Below are 25,175 nucleotides of genomic sequence, written 5' to 3'. Positions count from 1 at the left end.
CCCAGTCAGGGCACATGCCTGGGTTGCAGGCCAGTTCTTAGCAGGCAACGCACAGGAGGCAACCATACACTGATATTTCTCTCCCTCTCTCCTTCCTTTCCCCTCTAAAGGTAAATAAATAAAATCTTTAAGAAAAAAAAGAAAATATAAGCAACTGAAATTAGTCTGTTTTATGGTTCTGGTAGAGTATTCAAAATGTGGATACACGTGAGATTGCTGCCATAGCAAAAGACCGTAATTATCCAAATATATAACCTAAATGAGCCAAGGAAGAAGAGTAAAATATTTACAAACCAACAAGTCTTTTAATTTGTGATATAGGAAGATAATTTTAAAAGTTGGCTCTGTCTAGCACATCTTATGTTTTTATATGCATAAAAGATTTTAAGATTTGCTATGAAAATATTTCAGGAATAAAAGCACATCTTCATAAAAATAATTATAACATTTTACTTCTTTGAATGTAAATATCATAGTTTCACGAATGTGCAGTAGCTTAGTAAGAACTTAGTTTCATTATGTTCATGAACTTGACAGTACTAAGAAGTAGAATGCTCATTACTGCCCTCTTTTGACCCAGGGCTGTATAAGCCTCTCTCTCTCAATTTTTTTTTTTTTTTTAGTTTACACAAGATGTTAACCATTAGATTGTAGAATAGATTGTACTTTATACCTTTCCTATATATTTTTAATAACTTTTCAAATTCTCCCTCTTTTTAGGCTCTCTGGTTAATCATCTTTAGAAGACTGGATTTCTGGATATCTACTTCACTCCTGTATTGACTTTTAAGACATGATAATGCGAACCTGAAATACTGGCAATCATCCATGAAGTGTTACTTGCACTGATTAGTAGCATTTCAAGCTTCCTCAGGGAGTAAACGATGACATCAGCAGTGGTTGACAGCGGAGGTTCTGTTTCGGAGCTTTGCAGCCCTGGAGTAGAGAATCAAGAGGTCAGGCATCCAATGTATTCCTACATTATCGTTTTTTTCCCCTAGAGTCCAAATGCATGAAATGGTCTTGAAATTGATGGGAAACAAGTATTTGAGAATAGAAGTGTATAATGCACGAAACTGTACGTGTACACGTCATGCGTCCTCATGTAGTTTGCGTGCTCAAAGTTGGAGGGCGTGTACCAGGCTCACTGGAGTTGTTGGAACATGGATGCATTGGAGTGAACTGGGAGGAGAAAATGGAAAGAAGGAATGCTGTAGTGTTAGTTGAGAACGTGATTTAATTTCAGGTAAAATTTATTGTTTTGGATTACAGAGGGTTTAGTTATATACTGTACCTAAATTAAACTCATCTTAAATTAGAATTTCATATCTCCTTTGGTTACAGTCTTATTTAGTTTTTTTTTGTTATTTTGTTACATCTAATTTGGGGTGGGGGTTCCATTTCATTTTAATTGTGTGTGTTTAAAAATTTAGGTAATTTGTAAATCCGAAAATAAATTCAGGTTTTGAAATTTTATACATGTAGAATTTCTTACATTATTAGCATTTTTGGTTATTTTCTTGTTACTGATAACATGAAAGAACAAGAGATGGGAGTAGAAAGATAACAGTACCAGAGATATATGGACTTCCGGGGCCTGGCTTCTGCTCCCACCGTTCAATAAAGACTGAACAGTGGGGAAAGAGCTAAATTACAGTATACTAATGCTGTCACACTAATGGACAGATACCTGATCAGTGGTGAGTCGGGGAAATGGAGAGTTGACTGCGTTTAGAAAATCTGTTCTCCCTCTGCTCTGTGAAAGGATGATGCTGCTGCTGGCCCCGAGTGCCGGCAGAGCAGCACAGAGACAGGACTGGGAAACAGGACAGGACTTGGGACGCTGGGCGAGTGCTCTGGAGTCTAGATTCTCTCTCTTGCTTGCTTGGTGTCTGTTCTGTCTTCCGCATAGCTAGGGGCAGATTCGGTGGGAAGGAGATAAAGCAAAGGCTACTTGCTTGTCGTTTGTTCTCAGTGCTTGCTAACGCAAACGTTCCTGTCCTGTTGGAATCTAAAGCTGGTTCAGAGTCCGTACAAGAAGCCATTAAGCAACCAGAGTGTACTTATTCCTTGAAGATTTGCTTTCAGTATGATCACTTCTAGGTGTGACTCACCAGAGAGGCCAGGGACTTGGAGGACTTCCATCCATGTCACCCAAACCATTCGTTGCTTCTTCAAGAGCTTTCTCTTTGCACTATAGTTAAATACTCTGTTGGTATTTAACCCTATGAAGGGGGCTGCCAGGGAGAATAGGCAGAATATATTTACCTTGTGCTGATTGGGTACCATCGATGTGGGAAAAGAGTACAGCAGTTTATTTCCGGAAGACTAGTATTTTTCTGCCTTTACATGGGACCCTGGGTGTTCTTGGCTGGGAGAACTGATTATTATAGGAGAAAGAATCTGATAAATTAAGTCATTGTTGACTAAAGACTAGTGTGGCACCAGACTGGGGTAAACTATTCTTGGGTAACTTTGTCCTCATCAAATGTTAACTGGCCACTTACCTTATGTCAGGTACCTTTGTAGGCACTCGGGGTAAACTGTTTCAGAAGGGCTGTGAAAAATAAAACAAGGCTAGAGATGGATGGAGAGGTGGTGGGGGTATTTTAATTCAAGTGGACAGGGAAGGCTTCTCTGAAGAGGTGCTGTTTTAGTTTAGACCTAAATAGAGTAAGGAATTGGGCAATAGAAACATCTGGGGAAAGAGAATTCCAGGAACAAAGAAAAGCCACTAGTATCTGAAATAATCTTCTAAATTTACAAAGGGAGTTTTGGAGACTGTATATTTGAAAGATTTTAATTTTATAAGCAACTTTTCAGGGATATATCTATAATGTCTATATTCTAAAATGTAGGGTGGGTTGAAAAAAAATGACCTGTCAGAATTTTATAATCAGAGCTCCAGAATCTGAAGAAAAAGATAAATGTGTAAAAAGTTGTGGGTATTTGTTGTACACCAGAAACTCATATAATATTGTGTATCAACTATAATTGAAAATAAACTTTAAAAGTACTTGGCCAAAAATAAAAAGTGGTGGGCATTTGAGGAGTTACTAATAATTTTTCAGGCTTTATTTATAAAACTATTTATTATAGGAATAATACAAAAAGGGAATATATATATATATTTAAAGATTTTTATTTATTTATCTTTAGAGGGGAAGGGAAGGAGAGAGGGAGAGAAATATCAATGTGTGGTTGTCTCTCGTGCATCCCCTGCTGGGAACTGGCCTGCAACCCAGACATGTGCCCTGACTGGGAATCGAACTGCAATTGTTTGGTTGGCAGGCCCATGCTCAATCTACTGAGCTACACCAGCCAGGGCTAAAAAGGAATATATTTTATAAAATCAAGATAATTCTGTTTCTGACAAAGATACCAAAAAATTAAACTACAATAATACTTACTAGTATAGATGTAAAATCATAAATAAAATAGTAATAAATATACAAAATGCAACTATATATAAAAATTCTGGTTACTAAGTAGGATTTAGATATACAAACATAATTCAGTATAATATAATACAGCTCCCTACTAATATGACATATAACATATATGTTAGTAGGAATAAAATACTTCAGGAAATGGGATTTTATAAAATTCTATATCCATTCCTGATAAAAAATCTTTTTCTTTTTTGTCTTGATTTTCCTCCTGCCTTTTTAGGAAGACTTTTAATAATATAAATACAGGTGTATACTTCCTTAACATTATAAAAAATAAGTGTTACGTGCCCTGGCTGGTCTGGCTCAGTGGATTGGGTGCTGGCCTGTTAACCAAAGGGTTGCCAGTTCAATTCCCAGTCAGGGCACATGCCTGGGTTGCAGGCCAGGTCCCCAGTGGGGGGATGTGCAGGAGGCAACCACACATTGATGTTTCTCTCCCTCTCTCTCTCTCCCTACCCCCTGTCTAAAAATAAATAAATAAAATCTTTTTTTTAAAAAGAACTGTTACAAACCAATAGTCAAATCCTGACTAATGATGAAGAACTAGAGTATTTTCCTTAAAATTGGAAAGGCAGTAAGTGTAGGCACCACCATTACTATTATAAATATTTTTCTGCAGTCAGGCAAGTTGATGAAAAAATATTATAAAGGAGACCAAATTATTATTTGTAAATAATGTGATTCTCTACTTGGGCCTATCAGGGGAGTCCATGAAAACCCATCAGAACTAATAAAAGTTTGGCAGGTACAAAATTAACACCAAAAATATCCAGCTTCCTCTTGTAAGGACTTTAATTAGAGTAGATCATGGAGAATAAGATCCCTTTTAGAAAATGGACTAAACATAAAATGTTGAGGAATAAATAGATATCTGGAACTCATTTAAAGAAAACTGATACTGAAGTGCATGAAAGAAGACTTTAATAAACAAAGAGATATACTTTATACTTGGACAGGAGAGATGGGAAGGGCCAGCGCTGAGGAGCAGGGCTCCCGACCTCTGGGCCGCAGGCCAAGGACCAGTCTGAGGCGGGGCCGGTTAGGAACCGGGCCACACAGTGGGAGGTGAGCTTGAACATGATGCGCTTGAATCATCCTCAGACCATCTCCCCAACGACTGCCCTGGTCTGTGGAGAAATTGTCCTCTATGAAACTGGTTCCTGGTGCCGAAAGGGTTGGGGACCGCCGGTCTGCAGGACGCCAGTTTCCTCCAGTTAATACATATATTTAATTCCATCCCCATCAAATGTTAGGGCAGCTCTGGGGAAAACCGGTTCCGTAAACCCGATGACCACATGGAACAATACACATGCAGAAATAGCCAGAGCAGTTTTTGAAAAGGAGTGTGTAGCACGTAGATCTCACAGAAATGGAAGACAAAGGCAGGCAAAAAAGAATTTAACTATGTTTTTAAAAACACAGTAACTACAAGGTCTAGCGGGCATCAGCTTCCAGATAAACAGGATTAGGCATTTTTCCACTTCAGACTGTGATGGAATAACTGAGGCCAGATTATATTCCTACCATGAGCAATTAGGAACAAAACACACAAAACTGCCCTGTTGAAACATCGGTGCCGTGGACTGAATGTCTGTGTCCTTCCAAAATTCCTGTGTTTAATCCCTAACCCCAGTGATGTTAATATTAGGAGGTAGGGCCTTTGGGAGGTGATTAGGTTATGAGGGAGGAATCCTTATGAATGGGATTAGTGCCCTTATAAAACGCCCTGGAGACATCCCTTGCTTTTTCTGCTATGTGGGGGTATAGCAATAAGTCTTTGGCCCAGAAGAGGGCCCTCACCCAGGCATGCTGGCCCCCTGAACTTGGACTTCCAGCCTCCACATGTGTGAGCAATAAATTGCTGCTGTTTATAAGCGACCCAGTGTGTGGCGTTTGTCATGGCAGTCTGAAAGAGCTGAGACAGCTGGACAGCAGCGCAGCACTGTGCTTCCAGGGAGGAGAGGCCTGGTCACACAGTCTCACCGCTTGGAGCACTTTCTGGCCCACAGCGTGGGGAGGAAGAGCCCAAGCAGAGTCCGACAGTCTTGTGAGCTGAGGAAACAAAATTTAGAGAAGCTGACGCAGCTCATTTGAGGGGCAGAGTATCAGAGGAAGAATACCGCAGCTCTGTCCTGGTCTTGAGCTGAATGAGCTGCCTGGGTATGGTGTGAAATTCTGCGAAGCCAGGCAAAAGGATCGCCAGAATGTGCGTAAACTCAGTAAATTACTGAAAAGGCTATAGAGTTCCCTCTGGGGCTGGGAGATACTAGAGTGTCAACCAGTTGGAGTAGACTAGAGAGCCCAGGACATTCCCGAGGGACTCCAGAAGTGCCATGCCTTGTAGTGGGGCGTGCAGGTCAGTGGGACGAAATAGAGACCCACTAAGGCTGACTGGTTTTCACTAAAGGTGCTAACGTAGTTCTGTGGGGACAGAATAGCCTTTAATGAAGTGGTAGTGAAACAACTATATATCTGTATGCAAATTAATGAACTGTAATCTCTTCTCACATCAGATAGAGTGAATAACTCAAAATTGACTGTAGAGTTAAGTGTAAACTGTAAACACTTCTGGAAGAAAACAAGAAAAAATAGTGGCCCTGGTTGGTATGGGTTGCTTGGAGCATTGTCCCCTGAACTGAAAAGCTGGGTTCGGTTCCTGATCAGAGCACACGCCTAGGTTGTGGGTTCAGCCCCCAGCTGTGGTGCGTTTCCCGCTGATCGGTTTCCCACACTGATGTTTCTCTGCCCGTCTCTCTAAAATCAATAAAGCACGTCCTTGGTTGAGGACAGAAAACAATGAATTGAGCATAAATTAGTAACTTCTCTTAAAATGCCATTATGAAATGAGAAGGCAAGCCAAAGATTAGAAAAAATATATTTATAATACATATATTGACAAAGAGCTTATATGCAAAGTGTATAGAACAATAAGTTGGAAATAACCCATTACAATGGGAAAACGGCTTGAGGAGAAGATTATGAGCATGGCCAGGAAGCACACGGAGCAATGCCCAGTGTCCTTAGCCACCAGGGAAATGCAAATTAAAACCGCAGGGAGATACCACTGCGTACTTGGAATGGGGTAATGCCAGGTGTGGGAAAGGGTGTGGAGCAGTTGGCACCCACGTGCATCTCTATAGAGTGTGAATAACCCTTTGGAAACAGCGTGATGGTCCTTTTAAAATTAAGTGTACAGTTAGCCATATGACCTGGTCATCTGACTCATAGGTCACTGTGGATGGAGCGGAAAGGAAGGGAGAGCAGGAGCAGAACGGCAGTAGGAGCATTACAGCCACGTGAACACGGGGACAGACTGACAGTGGGTTTATCCATACAGCGGGGTTCTCAGCACTAAGAAGAAGTGAGCTCTCGATCCATGCAACAACACGTATAAATCTCAATACTAGGTTAGTTTAAAGAACTCAGACTCAAAGAGAGCACAAATGGTTGATTTCGTATACATGTGGAATTTTACAAAAGGCAATTTGTAGGGCTAGACAGCAGATTGGTGGTTGCCTAGGCCCGTGTGTGTAGGTGGGTGCGTGGGGGGAAGTGCTGGTGAGGGTTTGACTGGTACAGGGGGTACCCGGGAGCCATGTGGTATGGTGGAGGCGTTCTTTTTCTTTTCTTTTTCTTTCAAGATGTGATTTGTTTATTTTTAGAGAGGGGGGAGGGACAGAGAAGAAAGGGGAACGTCAGTGTGTGGTTGCCTCTTGTGCACGCCCTACTGGGGACCTGGCCCACAACCCAGGCATGATACCTGACTGGGAATCCAAACGGCAGCCCTTTGGTTTGCAGGGCGGTGCTCAATTCCCTGAGCGACCCCACCCAGGGCAGAAGTGTTCTGTTTCTCGATCATAATGCTAATTTCAGGGATGTCTACGTTTGTGACAACACCTAGGTACAGGTGCTGAAAAATAAGTTATTTAATTTTTTGAGATAGATTCTCCCACAATTTTTTAAAAAGTTTTCATGTTACCCCTGCAGGCTTTAGGATATTTTGTTCTTACTCCATTTGTTAGTTTTAAGTGGGTAAAAAAAGTATTTTTTCATTGTATTTATATAAAAACATTGTAAAAAACAGTAATCTCAGGCATACTGAAAAATGAAAATCCCTCTTTTGTCTAGTATGTTTCTCTTATCAGATTAAATGAATTTGAGAAATATTCCTCCAGACCTTTTCATGCATACGTAGAATAAAAATTTGTGTAAGTAGAATTATATAACAGTCCTTCCCTGTCACCCATTTCCCCCATTTACTTGTATCACAGATATTTTTCCATGATGATACACAGATATTTTGCCTTAACCTTTTAATTGTGTGAACACACGATAGTTATTCAATCCATTTCTGATGGGTGTATTTATTTTCCTTTTCTTTTTTTTGCATCATGACCATCTTGGTTAGGGGACTTGTCTTAAAGCTGCATTTACATGGTGAGCCCATGGGATTTATTTTAGTGACAGAGTTATTTGCTGTGGCCTCTGGGGGTGAAGAGTTAGGAGGTCCCCTGGTGTCTGTTGTCCTGTTTGGTTCATCTTTGATAAGGCTTTGAACGTGGTCTTCCTCCACCACAAAAGAGGAAATGTGAAACAGATTTTCCCCTCAGCCTCCTGTCTCTCGTCGTCTTTCTGTCAGTGATAGAACTATTACATTACCACCGCCTCCAGCCTTGGGGTGGAACTTACCCTTGGAGACCTCTGCTACCCGGAGAGCAGTGGCCTGAGCGCACCACAGAAGTGCCCCTGAGGTTACCCCTGCAGCCCTGTACTTGCTCTCCCTGTTTACTCCGAGGGCCTGTCTCCTTGAAGAGAAATTTCTGAGACCACTGTTAGTGCTTGCTGTAGATTTTACTAGGTCAAATACAGGAGGCTGTCCTGTGAAATCTGAATTTCAGATAAATGGCAAAAAACTTTCACTTTAAATATGTTTCAGATGTTGCATGGAGCATCCTTATACTTATTATTCATTGTTTACCTGACATTCAAATTTAACTGGGTATATTGTGTTTTTATTTGCTGAGTCTGACAACCTTAGCTCATGGGGAACGAGGCGGGTTATGCCAAGACCCCCTGAACCTGGATTTTGTGCATTTTGATGCCTGTGGGTTTTGGTGACCTGACCAAAAGTATAGTGATCCTAAGTCAAATAACTCAGTGGATGTGTGAGTGTTTCCTATGTTCCTAGAGAGCGAAGACTCCTGATTTTTTCCTCTTCCACCCTCCTTCCCCAGTAAAAAATGGCTAACTCCCATGCATAGTATGGGAAGCAATGATTGCCGGCCTGTCTGTAGCAGTGGCCTCTGGTTCCTGGTACTTGGCAGAGGGAAACCTCACGAAGATGTACGTGGCATTGCAGATTAGCAAATGTAGAATCCACGAGTACCTGTTAACATTGGAATGTATCGCGCTTTATCATTCTTTGAGCCACGCTACAAATACTTAAATGCCTCTTTGGTTTATACAAAGTGCATGTTGTTGACTAAGATAAGCACTCTTGTTCTCAGACCTCTTACTGTCTTGTCAAGGAGTTGGATTTGTAAACCAATAATTATAGTACAGGATAATGAAAAGTGGTATTGTTAGACAACTTGTTCTGGAAGTATGTGGATGGAAAAACTGATTGGAAGATTATGAGAAGGTTCTCTGGAACCTGGTCCTTAGTGGATGAAAAGGGTTTGAACAGATACGAAAGGTATTTCAGGCCATAAAAGAACATGAAAAATAGTCATGGAAGCTCTCACATTTGGGAATTAAGGGCAAAGCAAGTAATTGGACAGCTATGTGACGTAATGTAGGAAATAAGACAGTTGAGGCCGTGAAGGTGGTGTATTTCTTCCTGGGGTTGCTGGAACAAAGTTCTGTAAGCCTGGTGGCTTAAACAGAAGGTACTCATTATCTCTCAGTTCTGGAGGCTAGAAATTCAAAATCGAGGTGTCCGCGGAGTTGGTTCCTTCTGGTGGCTGTAACGGAGAATCTCTTCCTTGTCTCTCTCCTGGCTTCTGGTGGCTTCTGGTGGCTTCTGGTGCTCCTTGGCTTGTCGATGATATTCTCCCTGGGTCTTCACATTGTCTTCCTTCTGTATGTGTCTCTCTGTGTCCAAATCTGCCCTTTCTATACGGACCTGCTCATATTTGAACTATCCTAATGGTCTCGTCTTACCAGGATCACCTCACAGAGACTACTTCCAATAAGTTCAGGTTCACAGGTACTGGTGGCCAGGGCGTCACCATCTTTTGGGGGCCACAGTCCAACCTTTCATAGATGGATGAGGCTTATATTTCAAAGAGTGTGTGAAAACCAGTGTTTACTGTGCTAAACTTTCCCTTTAGACAAATGGGAATTGTGAAAGCTTTTGCACAAAGCAGTAATACAAACAATTCTGATTGTAATGTTAAAAGATGGCCTCCAAAGTTGAGGGCGAGTATCGTATGTTTGCACCCAATTATTACAGTGTAAAATAGCCCCACCTGTTCTGTGGAAGATTAGCAGCCTTCTACAGAATTCCAGTCTTCAGTTGTTTCATGGTTTAGAAAATTGGACTTATTTTCTCCTGGTAGGGTGGGGATTGGTGGTTCACAGTATAAAACAGTCTCTAACTAATAGTAGTATTAAGTATGCTATTAGATTTCAGAGGCGTAAAGAAGTTACAAGTCCCTTGGATGACATATAAATAAAACATTCACGGTTTGGTTTAATGCTAGTTCAGCTGTTCCTTAAGATGCTGCTTTCTAAGTTTCTGACGAGTGGAGACCGCATCGGTCATTACCTGTCCTATCCTTCTCATAGCAGCTGCTTTGTAGCTAGGCTGTGACACCTGTAGGCTGTGGTTACGGAGCTGAGCAGAAGGCTTGGTGACTTGACTGTAATTCTATTCAATTTGTGTGGAAGAATATTTTTTAATGGTAAAAAGTGGGACTCAAATTTTTGCCTTGCACAGAATAGGAAATTCAATGTTAATATTCAAGCAGATACGGCCTTTTATAAAAATTGGAAGCGGCTGTATCTTTGTGTGATTTATTTCAAACTTTTTTGAAATGTTTGATACAAAGTAAAGAGTGTATAAAATATATATGTTTCAGCCTAAGAATAACAAAAAGAATATACATTACCTATCACTCAGGTTAAAAAATAGAAATTACTGGTATTTGAGAATGCAAAGTATATCCAGCTGTCCTCTCTACCTTGTCTGTCCCCAGAGGTGCCATTACCCTGACTTAGGTGTTATTTCTTTTCTTCATAGTGTTATCGTCTCTGTATATATTCCTAAATGACATACTGTTCACTTTGAAAAAATGAGTAGTGTGCCAAGCTAGCTGAGTTTGGAAAGGGCAGCATTTCCACAGTTAGATGGAGGCGCCCAGGAAAGGGGCCCAGGAGCTTAGTTAGCATCAGGGGCTCTGAGTGTCGGGGGAGTCTGCTCAGGCGGTCAGTAAGCGGTGTCGTGAGTTAGCTCCTGCAGACACGGGGCCGGCGTGGTCAGGAATCTGGCAGGGCTGTACTACGGACCCCGTATTACAGGTTTGCTCAGCAGGTATGTGGTCACCTAGAAAGAGTGCTTGTTCCGTACTTTTGATTTCTGTGCTCCTTGTAGTCTTCTTTCAGCACTTTGGAGTACATCAAAGCAGAGCTCATCTGGGAGCTGAAGGAGTGTTCTCAGCTGATCTGGGTAGCCAGGCAAGGTGGGGTGAGTGGGTACCTCAAGGCAGGTGAGACATGAATTGCAGTGTGGAACAGGCTTTATCAAGGCCTCTGTGCTGTGAAACAGTGTCAGTGTTTCTCTTGGAGATGACAGTTGGTCGTGCTGTGTCTCAGGAGTCACACTGCCCTGCACCAGTTCCCCTTAAATTCAGCGTACAGCTGGTGTCCTGGGCTCTCTCTTCACAGGCTTCCCCGAAGGTTGCTAACATCTCTCCCCCATGTTGGATCTCCTGTGTTCTGTATCCTAAGTCATCTTTTTTATTAAAAATTTGCTGTTTTTTTTTTAATGGAAAACACTTTCCAGTTGCTTCTTGAGAAAGGATGCAGGGAGGTAAATGTTTTGAGCTCTTTCACATCTGAGAAAACTGTTATTCTACTTTCATAAGATGGTTTGACTGGGTGAAGAATTCTAGGTTGCAAATAATCTTCCATTATAATTTTGAAGAAACGGCTCCATTGTCATCTTCCTCCGAGTGTGGTGGTTGAGAAGACCGAACTGAGTCCTCAGTCTTTGTGTGTGGTGTGCGTTTTCTTTCTAGAAGCTTGTAGAATGTTCTTTGTGTCCCTGGTATTATGGTGTTTTACAATGGTGTGCCTCAGTGTGGGTCTCCCTTAATTTTTTATACTAACACTCGGTAGGTCTTCTCAAATGGGCAGCTTATGTCCTTCAACTCTAGAAAAATTTCTGGAATTCTCTGATTTCTTACGAACTTCCCCTTCCCTCTCCATTTTCTTATTTCTGGAACTCCTGTTATTCAGAGATTAGGCCTCCAGGACTGGGCCTCTCCTATTCTTCTCTTTTCTTTCCTGTTTTCCATTGCTTGGTCTTTTTTCTCTGGTTCTTGGAAGACTGCCTCAGTTTTATCTTCCAAGCCTCTGTCTTTTTATTTGAGGTATTGTGTTTTTAATTTCTAAGAACACTTTATTTTTTAATGTTATTGTATTCTGTTCTTGTTTTATGGATATAAAATCTTTTGTTCTCTGTGAAGAAATCTTTTGTGTGTGTGTGTGTGTGTGTGTGTGTATGTGTGTGTGTGTATCCTGTGTCTTAGATAGCTGGTAATACTTGGCTGTCTGCTCGTGATTAAAAGTTGAGGACTAGGGACTTCCAAGATGGAGGCGTAGGTGGAAACACTTTGCTTCCTTGCACAACCAAATCTAAAAACAACAAAGTTTTAACAACATTAAACACAACCAAATCACAGAAAATCGAACAATATGGAGTCTGAAAACAATAAACAGCTCAGCTAAACCAGTGAGAGGGGCAAAGCCAGCAGCGGAGCGGGTCGGGCAAAAAACAATCCCTGACCTGGGTGGCGAGCAAGCAGCCGAGGGCACGGATACCAGGTGTGGGGTAGCTACAGGAGGGTGCAGCACTGCTGGCTGTCTGAGGTCACGCATTTGCACGCAGATAAACCAGTGAAGGGACGTGCATGGGACAGACCAAGCAGGCCCTGGCACAGGGTGGTGGGCTCGCACATTTATGCTCAGATAAACAGGCGGGAACAAGCAGTGAGGCGGACTGGGCGAGCGGAGAGGACCACCATTGCTCCCTATCTGACCCCGCCCCCACACACAGCTCACAAACCAGCGACCTGGGTGGCCCCGCCCTGTTGAACATCTAAGGCGCCTCTCCTCATACGTAACAGGCACAGACAGATCAAAACATGGCTCAAGAAGAACTCAGAGCCCCAGAGCCAATAAATCTAAGCGATGAAGAAATAGCCAAACTTTCAGATGCACAGTTCAAAACACTGGTGATCAGGATGCTCACAGAACTGCTTGATTTTAGTCACAAATTAGAGGAACATATGAAGGCTAAACTAATTGAAATGAAGGGAAATACACAGGAAACCAATAGTAATGGAAAGGAAATTGGGACTCAAATCAAGCGAGCAGACCAGAAGGAAGGAAAAAATGACCAAACAGAAAAATATGAAGAAACAAGAATTCAAAAAAATGAGGAGAGGCTTAGGAACCTCCAGGACATCTTTAAGCGTTCCAACATCAGAATTATAGGGGTACCAGAAGGGGAAGAGGAACAGCCACAAGTGGAAAACTTATTTGTTCAAATAATAAAGGAGAATTTCCCCATTCTGGCAAAGGAAATAGACTTCCAGGAAATCCAGGAAGCTCAGAGAGTCCCAAAGAAGTTGGACCCAAGAAGGAACACACCAAGGCATATCATAATTACATTAGCCAAGATGAAAATGAAGGAGAAGATCCTAGAAGCAGCAAGAGATAAGGGAACAGTCACCTACAAAGGAGTTTCCATCAGACTGTCAGCAGATTTCTCAAAAAAGACCTTACAGGCAAGAAGGGGCTGGAAAGAGGTATTCCAAGTCATGAAAACCAAAGATCTACAACCAAGATTGCTCTATCCAGCAAAGCTTTCATTTAGAATGAAAGGACAGTTAAAGTGCTTCTCAGATAAGATCAAATTCAAGGAGTTCATCATCACCAAGCCCTTATTATATGAAATGTTAAAGGGCCTTACCTAAGAAAAAGAAGATAAAAAAGTTGGACAATGAAAGGACAGCAAACTCCCAGTTATTAACAACCACACCTAAAACAAAAGCAAACTAAGAGGACAGCTAGATCAGGAGTGAACCATAGAAATGAAGATCACATGGAAGGTTAGCAACAGGGGAGTGGGAGAAGGAGAAGGGGGGAGAAGGTACAGAGAATAAGTAGCATAGACAGTAGAGAGAAAATAGGGGGAGGGTAAGATTAGTAGGGGAAATATAGAATCTAAAGAACTTGACACACGTGTTCATGAACTAAAGGGGGGGATGGTGGGGGAGGGGTGTGCAGGGTAGAGGGGAATGAAGGGGGGAAATAGAATGAATGTAATGGCATAATCAATAAAAACAAGTTAAAAAAAAGTTGAAGACTAAAGCCAGCCAATGAGTCTGCTTACTTGAATGTGTTTCTGCATAAATTTAGAGAAAGCTGGCGATAATAGAGCCACGTTTCCAGCCTTAAAGACATTACAGTCATTGAGGTCCCTGAGAATGGCTATAACAAATGTAACAAGAGGTGTAGAACTAAAAAGCTGATTGGAAACAATTTCTGGTACAGTGGTGATACCAGCAGATGTGCCTAATATACCTCAAAGTTGCTCTGGTTCTCCCTCTCCAACCTTCTCCTGAGGTGGGGAGGGCTTGTCACTGGGCATCATGGAGGAGCAAGTGAGTCTAGGAATCAAAGTGTTTTTTGAACAGGTTTAACATAATCTTCCTTGTTTTCAACCCCCTCCTCTTTCTCTACCACCTGCTGCTGTTCCATTTCCAGAAGTCATTGGGATCACGTTCTCCAGTGCAGTGTGTCAGGCTGTGGGCTGGCTTTCCTGGGTCCCCCAAACCACTTCATAATGTTTACCCATCCACTTTCCATCTTCCAAGGCTTTGTTACTCTTAGTTCTTCTCCCTTGTTGCTTTTATCTCTTCTCCTTACAGGTTTATGTCTAAAAGTCTTACTGTTGTCATGAGAGAGTGAAATTTCATGCATGTTTTTAATTTGCCATCTTCATCCTAAAGCCCTGATTATTTAAACTGTTTAGTCTATGCCTCACCTCTTAACTTGAACAGATTGTTAAAATGAGCCCCTTTCGTCTCTTGTTTTGGTTTTTGCATTCATATTTATAATACATGCAACTCATTGTGTGGACTCCTTGAGGCGCTATGAACTCAAGGGTTTAAACATGAACCCAGCATTTGCGAGTACAAAGGTTGATTGTTTTTTAAATTTGCTCTTGTAGGAAAGTGAGAAGGTTTCTGAATACCCAGCAGTGATTGTGGAGCCGGTACCCAGTGCCAGAGTAGAGCAGGGCTATGCGGCCCAGGTTCTGGTTTATGATGACGAGACTTACATGATGCAAGATGTGGCAGAAGAACAAGAAGTTGAGACCGAGAATGTGGAAACAGGTAGACGTCTCGTCAAACGTTTATTGTTTGTAACTCTCTCATTTCGTAAGTGTCAGCGCTGCCATTGCCAGATGAAAAATGTACCAAAACCCTCTTTCTAATGCTATGTAGTACAGACTGGAAACCAGTGAAACATCTTTTATTTAAGGGAATTCATTGCTAGAAGAAGTTCTCCATTATAATTTTTTGAGGTATAATAGAATCTCATATCATGGGTCCAAAGGATAAAATGACAAGCCCACAATAATAAAATTGTTTTTAGCACTTTTTCTGGGAGTGTGAAAATTGACTAGTTGTTATTTACTTATAGAAGTCAGTAGGCTAGTATATGAGGGTAACTTTTTTTTTTTTGCTAAAAAATAAATTGGTATTTTCATTCTATAACAGATGAAGAGTTTCTTTGACTCAGTATTGGTAGAGCAGTGTGATCCCCTTTTTTTTAGGTCAGAAGCATCTTTGCAATAGTCTCTCAGATTCCTCATCCCGTTTTGTCTTGGAAATTGTAGTATTTTCAGTGTGCCTCTGGTGAGATAACCGTATGTTTAATTGGGGGTTAGTTTGTACAGTTCTTGAAGAAACCTTTTAATTTTTGCCTTTGAGCATAAATAAAATAAGAGTATTTTAGCAGAAGGATTGTAGTGACTAATAGTAATGCACATTATTATTTACCGTTAGTCATTAATGGAGAAAAAGAATCCTTGAGTCCTAATAAAAATTCTTAAATATTTAGATAAATTGCTGTAAAAGTAGCCAAGTGTCATGATGAAAACTGTGAGTGGTTGATTGTCTTTCTGCTTGTGGGGGCCCAGCAGCACTCCCTGGGACCACCTGCTGTTTCTGGCCCAGAGCTGTGCCTCTCCCTCCAGCTTGATTTTTTGTTGAGCTGAGGGACTGGGAGCTTCCTTGCTGCTCAGAGCAGTGGTGACAATATGCTAGCAAACCCTGTGTGAAGTGGTGATCAGTTATTTTTCAAAACAGGTTGCCACCGACTTCAATAGGCTTCATGGCTCGAGTTTGCAGTGGTACTTGAATTACAATAGATAACAGTGCAAGTAGCAGGAAGAGACCTGCGTTTTTCTGAGTTTGGAGAGTTTCTCAGTCAGAAACTAGAAGTCAAGTGGCAGAGATGAATTCTCTTCTCGAGAAGAATAATAGGAGGAACAGCTAAACGCGTTATGTGTGATGATATTTCGAAGCGGCTGTTGTAACCGATTTCATTATAGGAGCATAACTACACAGAAAATGAATAGCAGAAGAACAAAAAAGTATGGCAGCTAAAGTCGAATGAAAGAATAGAATTGTTTGAAATTTCTGGAAAATACTCAAAGGCTATGGAAGACTGATTTTGATAGCAAATTAGAAACTGTAAAAAATTAAAACTATAGTGTCAAGTTTGCATCAGCAGACAATTATCTTATGGTAAAATATTTATTACATTAACATTAACAGAGCAGATCAGTCAAATCTTACTGGTTATACAGTTGGTGGTCATTGCTTCATTAATTTAAAGTACTCAGATAAAAGCAATTCCAAATAGGAAGCAAATATAATCCATTTAACGGATTTCATTTCCTTAATCTTGTTTAACTCTGAATGTGATGATATCATTTGTAGGACAGAGAGAGGAGTGATTGTGATATTGAAAAAGAGGCTCTATAAAGTCCAGGTAAAATATAACAGCTATTTTTGTGATATTTTTAAAAAGTGGTTTTTGAACACTTGATAATATTTTTAGATTTTTCTTCAACACTAAAATACGAGTAAATAAGTCACATTATGCTGAAGTAGCCTAGAGGTGCCTGAGAAGTCCATCTTAATTTTTAATTGCATACTGGCTCGTGGATTTTTAGGGAAATCTGTGCTTGCTTTGTTACCTCTAAAAATACAGAATAGTATGGCAGAGCTATTTTTGTCTCTCTTCACAGAACAACCCTGTAAAACTTAGAATTCAGTTACAGCTCATTTAAAAAGGCAATGCCAAATTCTTACTGAAAACTGCTGGCTCATATACACACGTCAGCAATGACAACCATTTAAAACACTCCCATTTATTCATGATAAGGCATGCAGGCCATGAAGTCCACAATATACTGTTGTTTTACGATATTATAGCTCATGGATTTTATAAGGATCGTTAACAAATATAGGTTAGTTTAGAAAAGTTAGCCTGAGCTTAAATTTGTTTTTGTTTAAAGACTCAAATGCATTTTTAAACAAATTAAATAAATTTTCCATTCTCCTGACACCTAGAACATATACAAATGAATGAAGGTTGTTATGACTTATATTAATGCATGTTTTCTTTTAGGTAGTGGATTAGGATCAGGCTCTTTTCTTGTGGTATAAAGTTTTAACTTAAATTCCAGATCTGTGTGAATTTTGGAGGAGAAGCTGAGTGGGAAGAAAAGCAAAGGAATATTTATAAGGTGGTAATAGCACGTTTTATTTGGGGAAGTGGTGGAAATGAGATTCATGTAGAATAAGATTTCCTTTTGCACAACTGGGAAACACTTCCTGGGATGCTCCTGGCTTGGAACTCAGGTTACATTCGTCTAAAAATGTTTATGATGATGCTCGTTGACCTGTACGCCGGTTCTCTGCCTTCCTGTGTACCCGTTCGTGTATGTCCACGCCACAGACAGTGTTCATGACGTCATCCAGGCAGGACTGCTCAGATCTAGTGATGTATATTTAGCCATCTTCATTATTTTAAAAAAAAAAGATCCTTAATTTTGTTAGGTGTAATTATGTGCTATTTTGTCTCACCTTTTTATAGTGTAAAAGTTATTTTCCTCACAGAGCTTATATGTAATAGTAATCCCCTCTTAAAATTTATAGAAAAAAACAGATGTTTTGCAAGTTTACCAATAGGCATGTTGAGCCCTGGCCCACGTGGCTCCCTTGGTTGGAGTGTTGCCTGTAACCAAAAGGTTGCAAATTTGGTTCCAAGTCAGGGAACCTGCCTGGGTTGTGGGGCTGCCCCTTGTTCTGGGGGCTTGTGGGAGGCAACCAGTAAATGCTTCTCTCTCAAGTTGCTGTTTCTCTCTCTCCTTTTCTCTCTCTCTAAAAGCAGTGAAAAAATGCCCTCAGGTGAAGATAAAAAAGAGGCATATTCATCTAAACATATAAACTTCTTTTAAAATTTTTTAAATTTATTTATCTTTAGAGGGGAAGGGAAGTAGAGAGGGAGAGAAACATCAATGTATGGTTGCCTCTCGTGCGCCCCCTGCTGGGAACCGGCCCGCAGCCCAGGCACGTGCCCTGATTGGGAATCCAAGTGATCCTTTGGTTCCCAGGCCCGCGCTCAATCCACTGAGCTACACCAGCCAGGGCTATAAACTGCTTTTTGAGGACAATTTGGGGTTAGTAACCCTGAAGAGCCTTTGAGAAAATGCAGTGTGGTGTGGATGAAGGGTGGTCGTGGTTGGCAGGCCCCACCAGCTCTGCAGGCTGCTCCTTGGACACAGGGGCTGAGTTGGGGGTGAGGGAGAGAGCGGTCTCTTGAATTTTGGAAGATTGGAAAATGCAATTTTTATGTTCGCTCAAAAAACATGTATATGTGTATATGTATGACTAAATTTTCTTTTAATTTTTATTTATTGATTTTACAGAAAGGGAGAAGAGAGGGTACAGGAGACATTTAGACACTGATTTATTGTTTCACTTATTGATGCATTCATTGGTTGATTCTTAAATATGCCCTGGCCAGGGATCGAACCTGCAACCTTGGTGTATTGGGACAACATTCTAACCAACTGAGCTACCCTGCCAGGGACAATAATAAGTTTTGATAGAAATCTTTTAGGCTTGTCTGGAAGATCAGTTTAGGATCTGCCTCTTTATCTCACACCTTAACTTACTATATTTATCCTCTTAACCTTTCACTTAAATTTATGAGAATATATTAGTAAGTACTTTGCATTTTTTATGTGCAAGGGCACTGTTTTCAATGAACAAGATTAGGAAATGTTTTTGAGAAAGTGAAGCAAGAGGACAATTGGTAGGATTTGGATGGACAGCTAGGAAGTAGGCCAAAGGCATTTTAGACTAAAGGAAATGTCGTTAATAAATAGGTTGGAATAGTAAAGTTCAAGGTATGGTTAGACGATACTGAGTCAATACGACCTTGACAGAAGGTTCCATTAAGAGTTGTGACTAGATCGCGATTTGAATCGAAGAGTCAGTCATTAGGTATATAAAACGCAGAAAGACTAGAAGGTTTATATATATATACATGCATACACACACACATACATATACATATATATTTTAAAGATTTTATTTATTTATCTTTAGGGGGAAGGGAAGGAGAGAGGGAGAGGAAATATCAGTGTATGGTTGTCTCCCATGTGTCCCCTGCTGGGAACTGGCCTGCAACCCAGGCATGTGCCCTGACTGGGAATCAAACTGCAATTGTTTGCTTTGCAGGCCCATGCTCAATCTACTGAGCTATACCAGCCAGCAAGATTGGAAGGTTTTGAGTGGAAAGTACTATGTATTTATTATCTCAGTAGATAGAGGATAAATTGCAGGGGAGAAGATGAGGCAGGAAGGCTAGCTGTTGTAGCATGAGTTAGGATGACTTGAAAAATATTTAAACTGGGTTAGAAGCAGTAGGAACGGAAGGGGCTTATATAAGCTACCTTACTATGTAAGGTCTAACAAGACAGGGCAGATTAAGGGGAGGGGAATAGTTACGATAGCACTCTGTTTTTGACACTAAGTGTTGACGCTAGTATTGTATAGGGATTTGAGGAAGCAGGTGAGTTTGGTAATATGCCTGTGGATTTTGAGTTGGAGCAGAACATTGAGGGGACATATTCAAGTATTTAAAGATGCTCAAATGTATGTATAGTCAGGGTCCCATCACAAAAGAGGTGGCCTACTCAAATTAGCATAATTAAAGGAACATTTTAATAAACAGCTAGTTTACAAATATGAGGGCAAGCACAGGACGATTGTAGAGATGGGTGGCATCCCAGAGTTGGCAATGACAGAGCTGTTTCTGTTCTGTGGTCTTTTTATACATTAAAACAGCATGTTTGTTTATTCCTCTGTTCTGTTTTTCCTTTCACTTGTACTTGTTTAAAAAATAAACACTTAGTTTGTACCTTCAGTCTGTACTTTTTCCTGGTCGTTTCTTCCTGACCTTAACTATGCTTTGGTTACTGCATTTATCATTCTCCTCTGTCTATCAGATTTCAAAGGCCACTCCTCTGCCAAACTGAGTGACCCGCAGAATCATCCAGAAGTAGCTCCTCTTGGTCTGGCCGTCTTATCTACTGAAACACTGGACTCTTTTTCTTACTGCTTCACTTACTGCCCCCGGCCTGGACCGTGCTCTTTAGGTTTCTGAGCTTTTGCTCAAATAGTTTTCTGTCAAGAATGTGTTCAGGGCTCATCCATTCTTTAAGGTCTAGCTACATGAACTTTCCCCGGTGACTGTGGCCTACATCAAACACTCCGTGTCCCGGTCTTCTGTTAGACTCTCCAGATTTCTGCACCCGACCATTCACTTTCTTACACCGTTCTTGTGTGTTTACTCCTTTTGTTTCCAAACTGAGCGTGTAAGGCAGAGATCGTGTATTTTAATTTTGTCAAATGTAGTATATAATATAGTGTTTAACACATAGCTGTTAGGAAGTACAGACAAACAAATTGAACTTTGACTTATAATGCAGCATAATCAAGAACCATCTTTGTAAAAATGTTAAACTTTTTTGTTTAGATGCTAAACATTGAATACCTTAGGGTTACTTAAAATACGAAAAGGTAGTCATCGAAAAAATATATATGGTCATTTAAAATATATCAAAGCCATACTATTGTCATACGTAGATTAATATTATGTTAAAATCACAGTGGGTTTTAATCATTCTTGCTTACACTTAAATTCTTACAATGAAATGAGCGAGACGTGCTCATTGGGAAAATTGGAAAGTGTTGCAGAGAACGAACGGTGAAAATCACCAGTGAGGGGATGGTAACTACTGCTTTTCTACAGTCACTGCTGGTCTTCTTTGAATGTTCATTTGAAGCAGAATCAACGTGGAGTTGTTATGTAACACAAGGAGAGTTACTCATCTTTACTAACAAGCACTGGCTGAAAGGGGTCTGGTGCCCTCCTCCGTCTCTCTTCTGATCATTGATTAGGAACAGGACTGGGGTTTTTAACCAGGTATTAAAGCATAAGAAGTCAGGCTTAATAAAGAAAGTAATTGTCAGGAACACTGGGAAAACTTTTTTTGTCATCAACAAAATTATGTTTAGAGATTAGTTGGAAAGGCATATGAACGATAAGAATTTATATATAATGCGACAAGAAAACAGTGCTTTTTAGAAAATAAATGAAAGTTTAGGTTTTTAAAAATGCAGCTGAAGAAAACTAGATATCTCTCTTGACAAATGCATCCAGTTTCCTTCCTGAAGAGCCTCAAGACTAAGTCGGCTTCATGATGAGCTGTGGTGACTTTTGTATTTGTTATCCCATCAGAAACCCTCCCTGTGGCACAAAAGGACTCTCTTAATTAGAAAATATTGTTGCCACAGGGAGGTAGAAGACTGACGTGAAAGAAAAACTGGGCACCTGAAAAGGGGCCCCTACCCTGGGATTACCTGAAGGTGAAACAGATTGGGCCAGAAGGAGGGCAATGCTGGTAGGTTGGTTTGCACTTTACTGAGATTACAATTTGCATTGAATTATGATCATTTTAACGACCTGCACAATCCTTTTGTTGGGAAAGTGGCAGTGGTCCCTCCCGGAGGAGGGAGGGATCTGTTTTACGTACTTCTCCTCCTGAACAGTTTGCTGCCTGGTTCTCTCCTGCTGTGTTCCTAACGCTTGTTTCTTTTCCTAGATAAAGCTCTAGGGCTATTTCCTGCCTTCACTTCCTTGGAAGCTCCTACTGAACATCTTCAAGCCTTTTTAAATGTTCATTTCCAGTATTTCTGCTTCTAATCTAGATTTTCTTAAATTTTTTTTTAAAAAGTATTTTCTTCCAGCTACCTATTTTCTTGAGTTTAGTCTAGGCACTAGTTTTCTAAAAACATAAAAATGTGAGCCTTTAGTTTTGATGCTAGAATTATTTGAATTACCATTGTACTGTAATTTAGATCAGTTAGAAAGCGTTCTTAGAGAAGAATTTTAATATTTTAATTACTGTTTCATGCAGTCTAAGATGCCATCAATTGTAAGAAACATTATTTTTAGACCACTAAAAGGAAAAAATGCTGATAACTATGAATTTTAGGAAACCATCAAATGTAAGATACATCCTGATTTCAGAGCTGTCAAAATGTGAGAAAAATGTACCTCTTAGAATTAAGGAAGTATGGTGCCCTGGTTAATGTGGCTTAGTGGACTGAGTGCTGGCCTGAGAACCAAGGCACAGCTAGTTCGATTCCCAGTCGGGGCACATGCCTGGGTTGCTGGCCCGGTCCCTTGTGTGGGGTGCACAAGAGGCAACCACATATTGATTGATTGTTCTCTCTCTTTCTTTCTTCCTCCCTTCTCCTCTCTAAAACAAACAAACAAACAAACAAACAAATAAATAATAAAATATGGTATCATATAATTATAAATCTTATAAAATTTACTCTTTCTACCCTGGCCGGCGTAGCTCAGTGGATTGAGTACGGCCCTGAGAATCAGATGGTCGCTGGTTCGATTCCCTGTCAGGGCACATGCCTAGCAGGCCAGGTTCCCAGTGTGGGGAGCATGTGAGAAGCAACCACACTGATGTTTCTATCCTTCTCTTTCTCCTTCCTTTCTCCTCTCTCTAAAAACAAATTAAAAATTTTAAAAAGACTCAAAAATAATTTACATTTTCTGGAAATTGGACATTAAAATTGAATATGAAAAATGGAGGTGAGTTGTAGCTGTGGAAGTCCCTGTATATGCTGATTAAAATCTCTAAAAGTTTTTTAAAGCTTTAAAAATTTTTAAAAATATTTTATTTATTTATTTTCAGAGAGAGGGGAAGGGAGGGAAAAAAAGAGGGAGGGAAACATCAGTGTGTGATTACCTCTCATCTGCCCCCTACTGGGGACCTGTCCCAAAATCCAGGCATGTGCCCTGACTGGGAATGGAACCCGTGACCCTTTGGTTCACAGACCTGCACTCAGTCCGCTGAGCCACACCAGCCAGGTGAGAAAATGCTGTTCTGACTAAGATATGTTCTTGCCTGTCTCCTTTGTACCAGTGACCTTCCTCTTCTGCCATCTTTTTGCAGGCTGGCCGGTACCCAATCTACTGAGCCACACCAGCCAGAGCAACATTTTTTTAAAAATTAGATTTACTGAGGTAAGGTTGGTTAATAACATTGTATACGTTTCATTGTATACAATTAGATTTACTGAGGTGGCATTGGTTAATAATATTGTATACGTTTCATTGTATACATTGTATACAATTTTACATCATCTGCATACTCCAATGTGTGCTCACCTCCCAAAGTCTGGTTTCCTTGCGTCACCATATATTTAACCCACTTTAGTCTCTTCATTCTCCCCCCACCTCCCAAGATCTCTAAATGTTCTTTACTGTCTTTTAAGAGAGGGTATTTAAATTAAAAAACAATCATTAAACTGTATTGTTGAAAAGCATACAGAATAACCATAGAGCATTATATTATGGAGAGTGTAGAAGATGAAAAAAATTTTTTAGATTTTATTTATTTACTTTAGAGAGAGGGGAAGGGGGAGAGAAAGAGAGGGAGAGAAACATCGATGTGTGAGAGAAAGGCTGCCTCTCACATGCCCCCAACCCGGGACCCGGCCCCCAACTCAGGTATGTGCCCTGACCGGGAACTGAACTCATGACCTTTTGGTTTGCAGGCTGGCACCCAATTCTCTTTAGTTACACCAGCCAGGGTGGAAAATGTAACACATTTACTTAAATCAATAAGTAGTTTTATCATAACTTTCACTTTTTAATTGGATTTTTCTATCTAAAAATAAACTAAAATGAAGCTTTAAAACAGGATTCCTTAAAGTCTCTTTAGCATAGCCACTGAGCTTTAATGTACTTGAATATGTATTTTTACAAATTATTATCTATGTGAAGAAGAAAACCGTGGCCAAAAGCAAAGAAGTATCTGCCCTGTGAACTAATGAAACAGGAAAAGGAATGATTGAGTTTTCAAGAGAAATTTATATAAAAGGAAAGATGAGTATATGTATCTAGAAAATAGATTATTAAAGGATGTTTGTTTGGCTTTGGAGACCCGTAGAATACCACTCTTTTCCACTCAGACAACAAAACAAAACAAAACAAACACTAAGTAACGGCCCTGGCGGCCGTAGCTCCAATGGCTGAAGTGCCTTCCTGTGAACCTGAGGGTTACGATTCGATTTGCAGTCACGGCACATGCGTGGGTTGCAGGTTGGGTTCCCACTGTTAGTTGTTTCTCTCCCTCCAGTGAGGATTAAAAAAAAAAAGTAAACAAACAAACGAACAAAGAAAACCACTGGATAACAATTTTACTACATAACAATGTGTCTACCTAATACAGTTTTATTAGTTCAGACAGGAGAAGGCTATACACACTTTGTAATTTTCAATGGGTGGCATACAAGATTACAGGTATTGCCAAGAAGGGGCAGCTCGAGGTTCTCAGATGCACGAAGAGGAAGGCTTTAAAGCCCATCTGCGGGGAGATGCGGACATTGCTGGTCCTCCACCAGCAAGGCCCTCTTCCCGAGGGCCTGCAGCATCTCTGGCCCAGAGCTGAATGCTTTGTGGTAGACAAGACCCTGTCTTTGCCTTCGCCAGGCTTTTCAGCTTTGTGGAGAAGGTGAACAATTAAACATGTTATTGCAATAAAATGTGATGAGCGTTATGATAGGATTAATGCATGGTTTAGAAGAGTATATAGCAGGAAAATGCCTCCCCGAGGAAGTGACATTTAAATAGATTTGAGGAGTTTGAAGTAATTAGCCAAGCTGAGAGCAGCGTGGTTGGAAGTGTGGGGGAAGGAGAACATGCCCTGTTTGAGTTGCAGAAAGGAATTAAGTGTGGCTACAATATGGATTATGAGAAGGAAAGGGGATTAGGGTGAGGCTAAAGAGGTAAAAAAAAATCTTAACTGCTGAGGGC

The 25,175-nt window shown here is 40.5% G+C and overlaps 1 protein-coding gene and 1 non-coding gene across 4 annotated transcripts in view; both read left to right on the top strand.

Annotated features, from left to right (window-relative positions):
* Window positions 1–732: 732 nt before the first annotated feature.
* ELF2 (E74 like ETS transcription factor 2) overlaps window positions 733–25,175 on the top strand; it is a 63,557-nt gene continuing 39,114 nt past the window's right edge. The window contains exons 1-2 of one of the 3 annotated variants that reach the window (XM_037126079.2): window positions 733–956; window positions 14,914–15,079. In XM_037126079.2, coding sequence (XP_036981974.1) covers window positions 885–956; window positions 14,914–15,079 — 238 coding nt within the window. In that variant the 5' untranslated portion in view covers window positions 733–884. The remainder of the gene's footprint in view (window positions 957–14,913; window positions 15,080–25,175) is intronic. The other 2 variants (XM_037126080.2, XM_053658306.1) reach the window with 2 other exon arrangements.
* Window positions 14,050–14,179, top strand: LOC119035017 (small nucleolar RNA SNORA33). Its single transcript, XR_005079692.2, has one exon. It is a non-coding gene; the product is annotated as a small nucleolar RNA SNORA33 (small nucleolar RNA).

The sequence above is a fragment of the Artibeus jamaicensis genome, unplaced genomic scaffold, assembly GCF_021234435.1.
Source record: "Artibeus jamaicensis isolate MK-2021 breed Jamaican fruit bat unplaced genomic scaffold, CSHL_Jam_final scaffold_537, whole genome shotgun sequence".
NCBI classification, from domain to species: Eukaryota; Metazoa; Chordata; class Mammalia; order Chiroptera; family Phyllostomidae; genus Artibeus; species Artibeus jamaicensis.
This window is presented reverse-complemented; position numbering and strand designations above follow the sequence as displayed.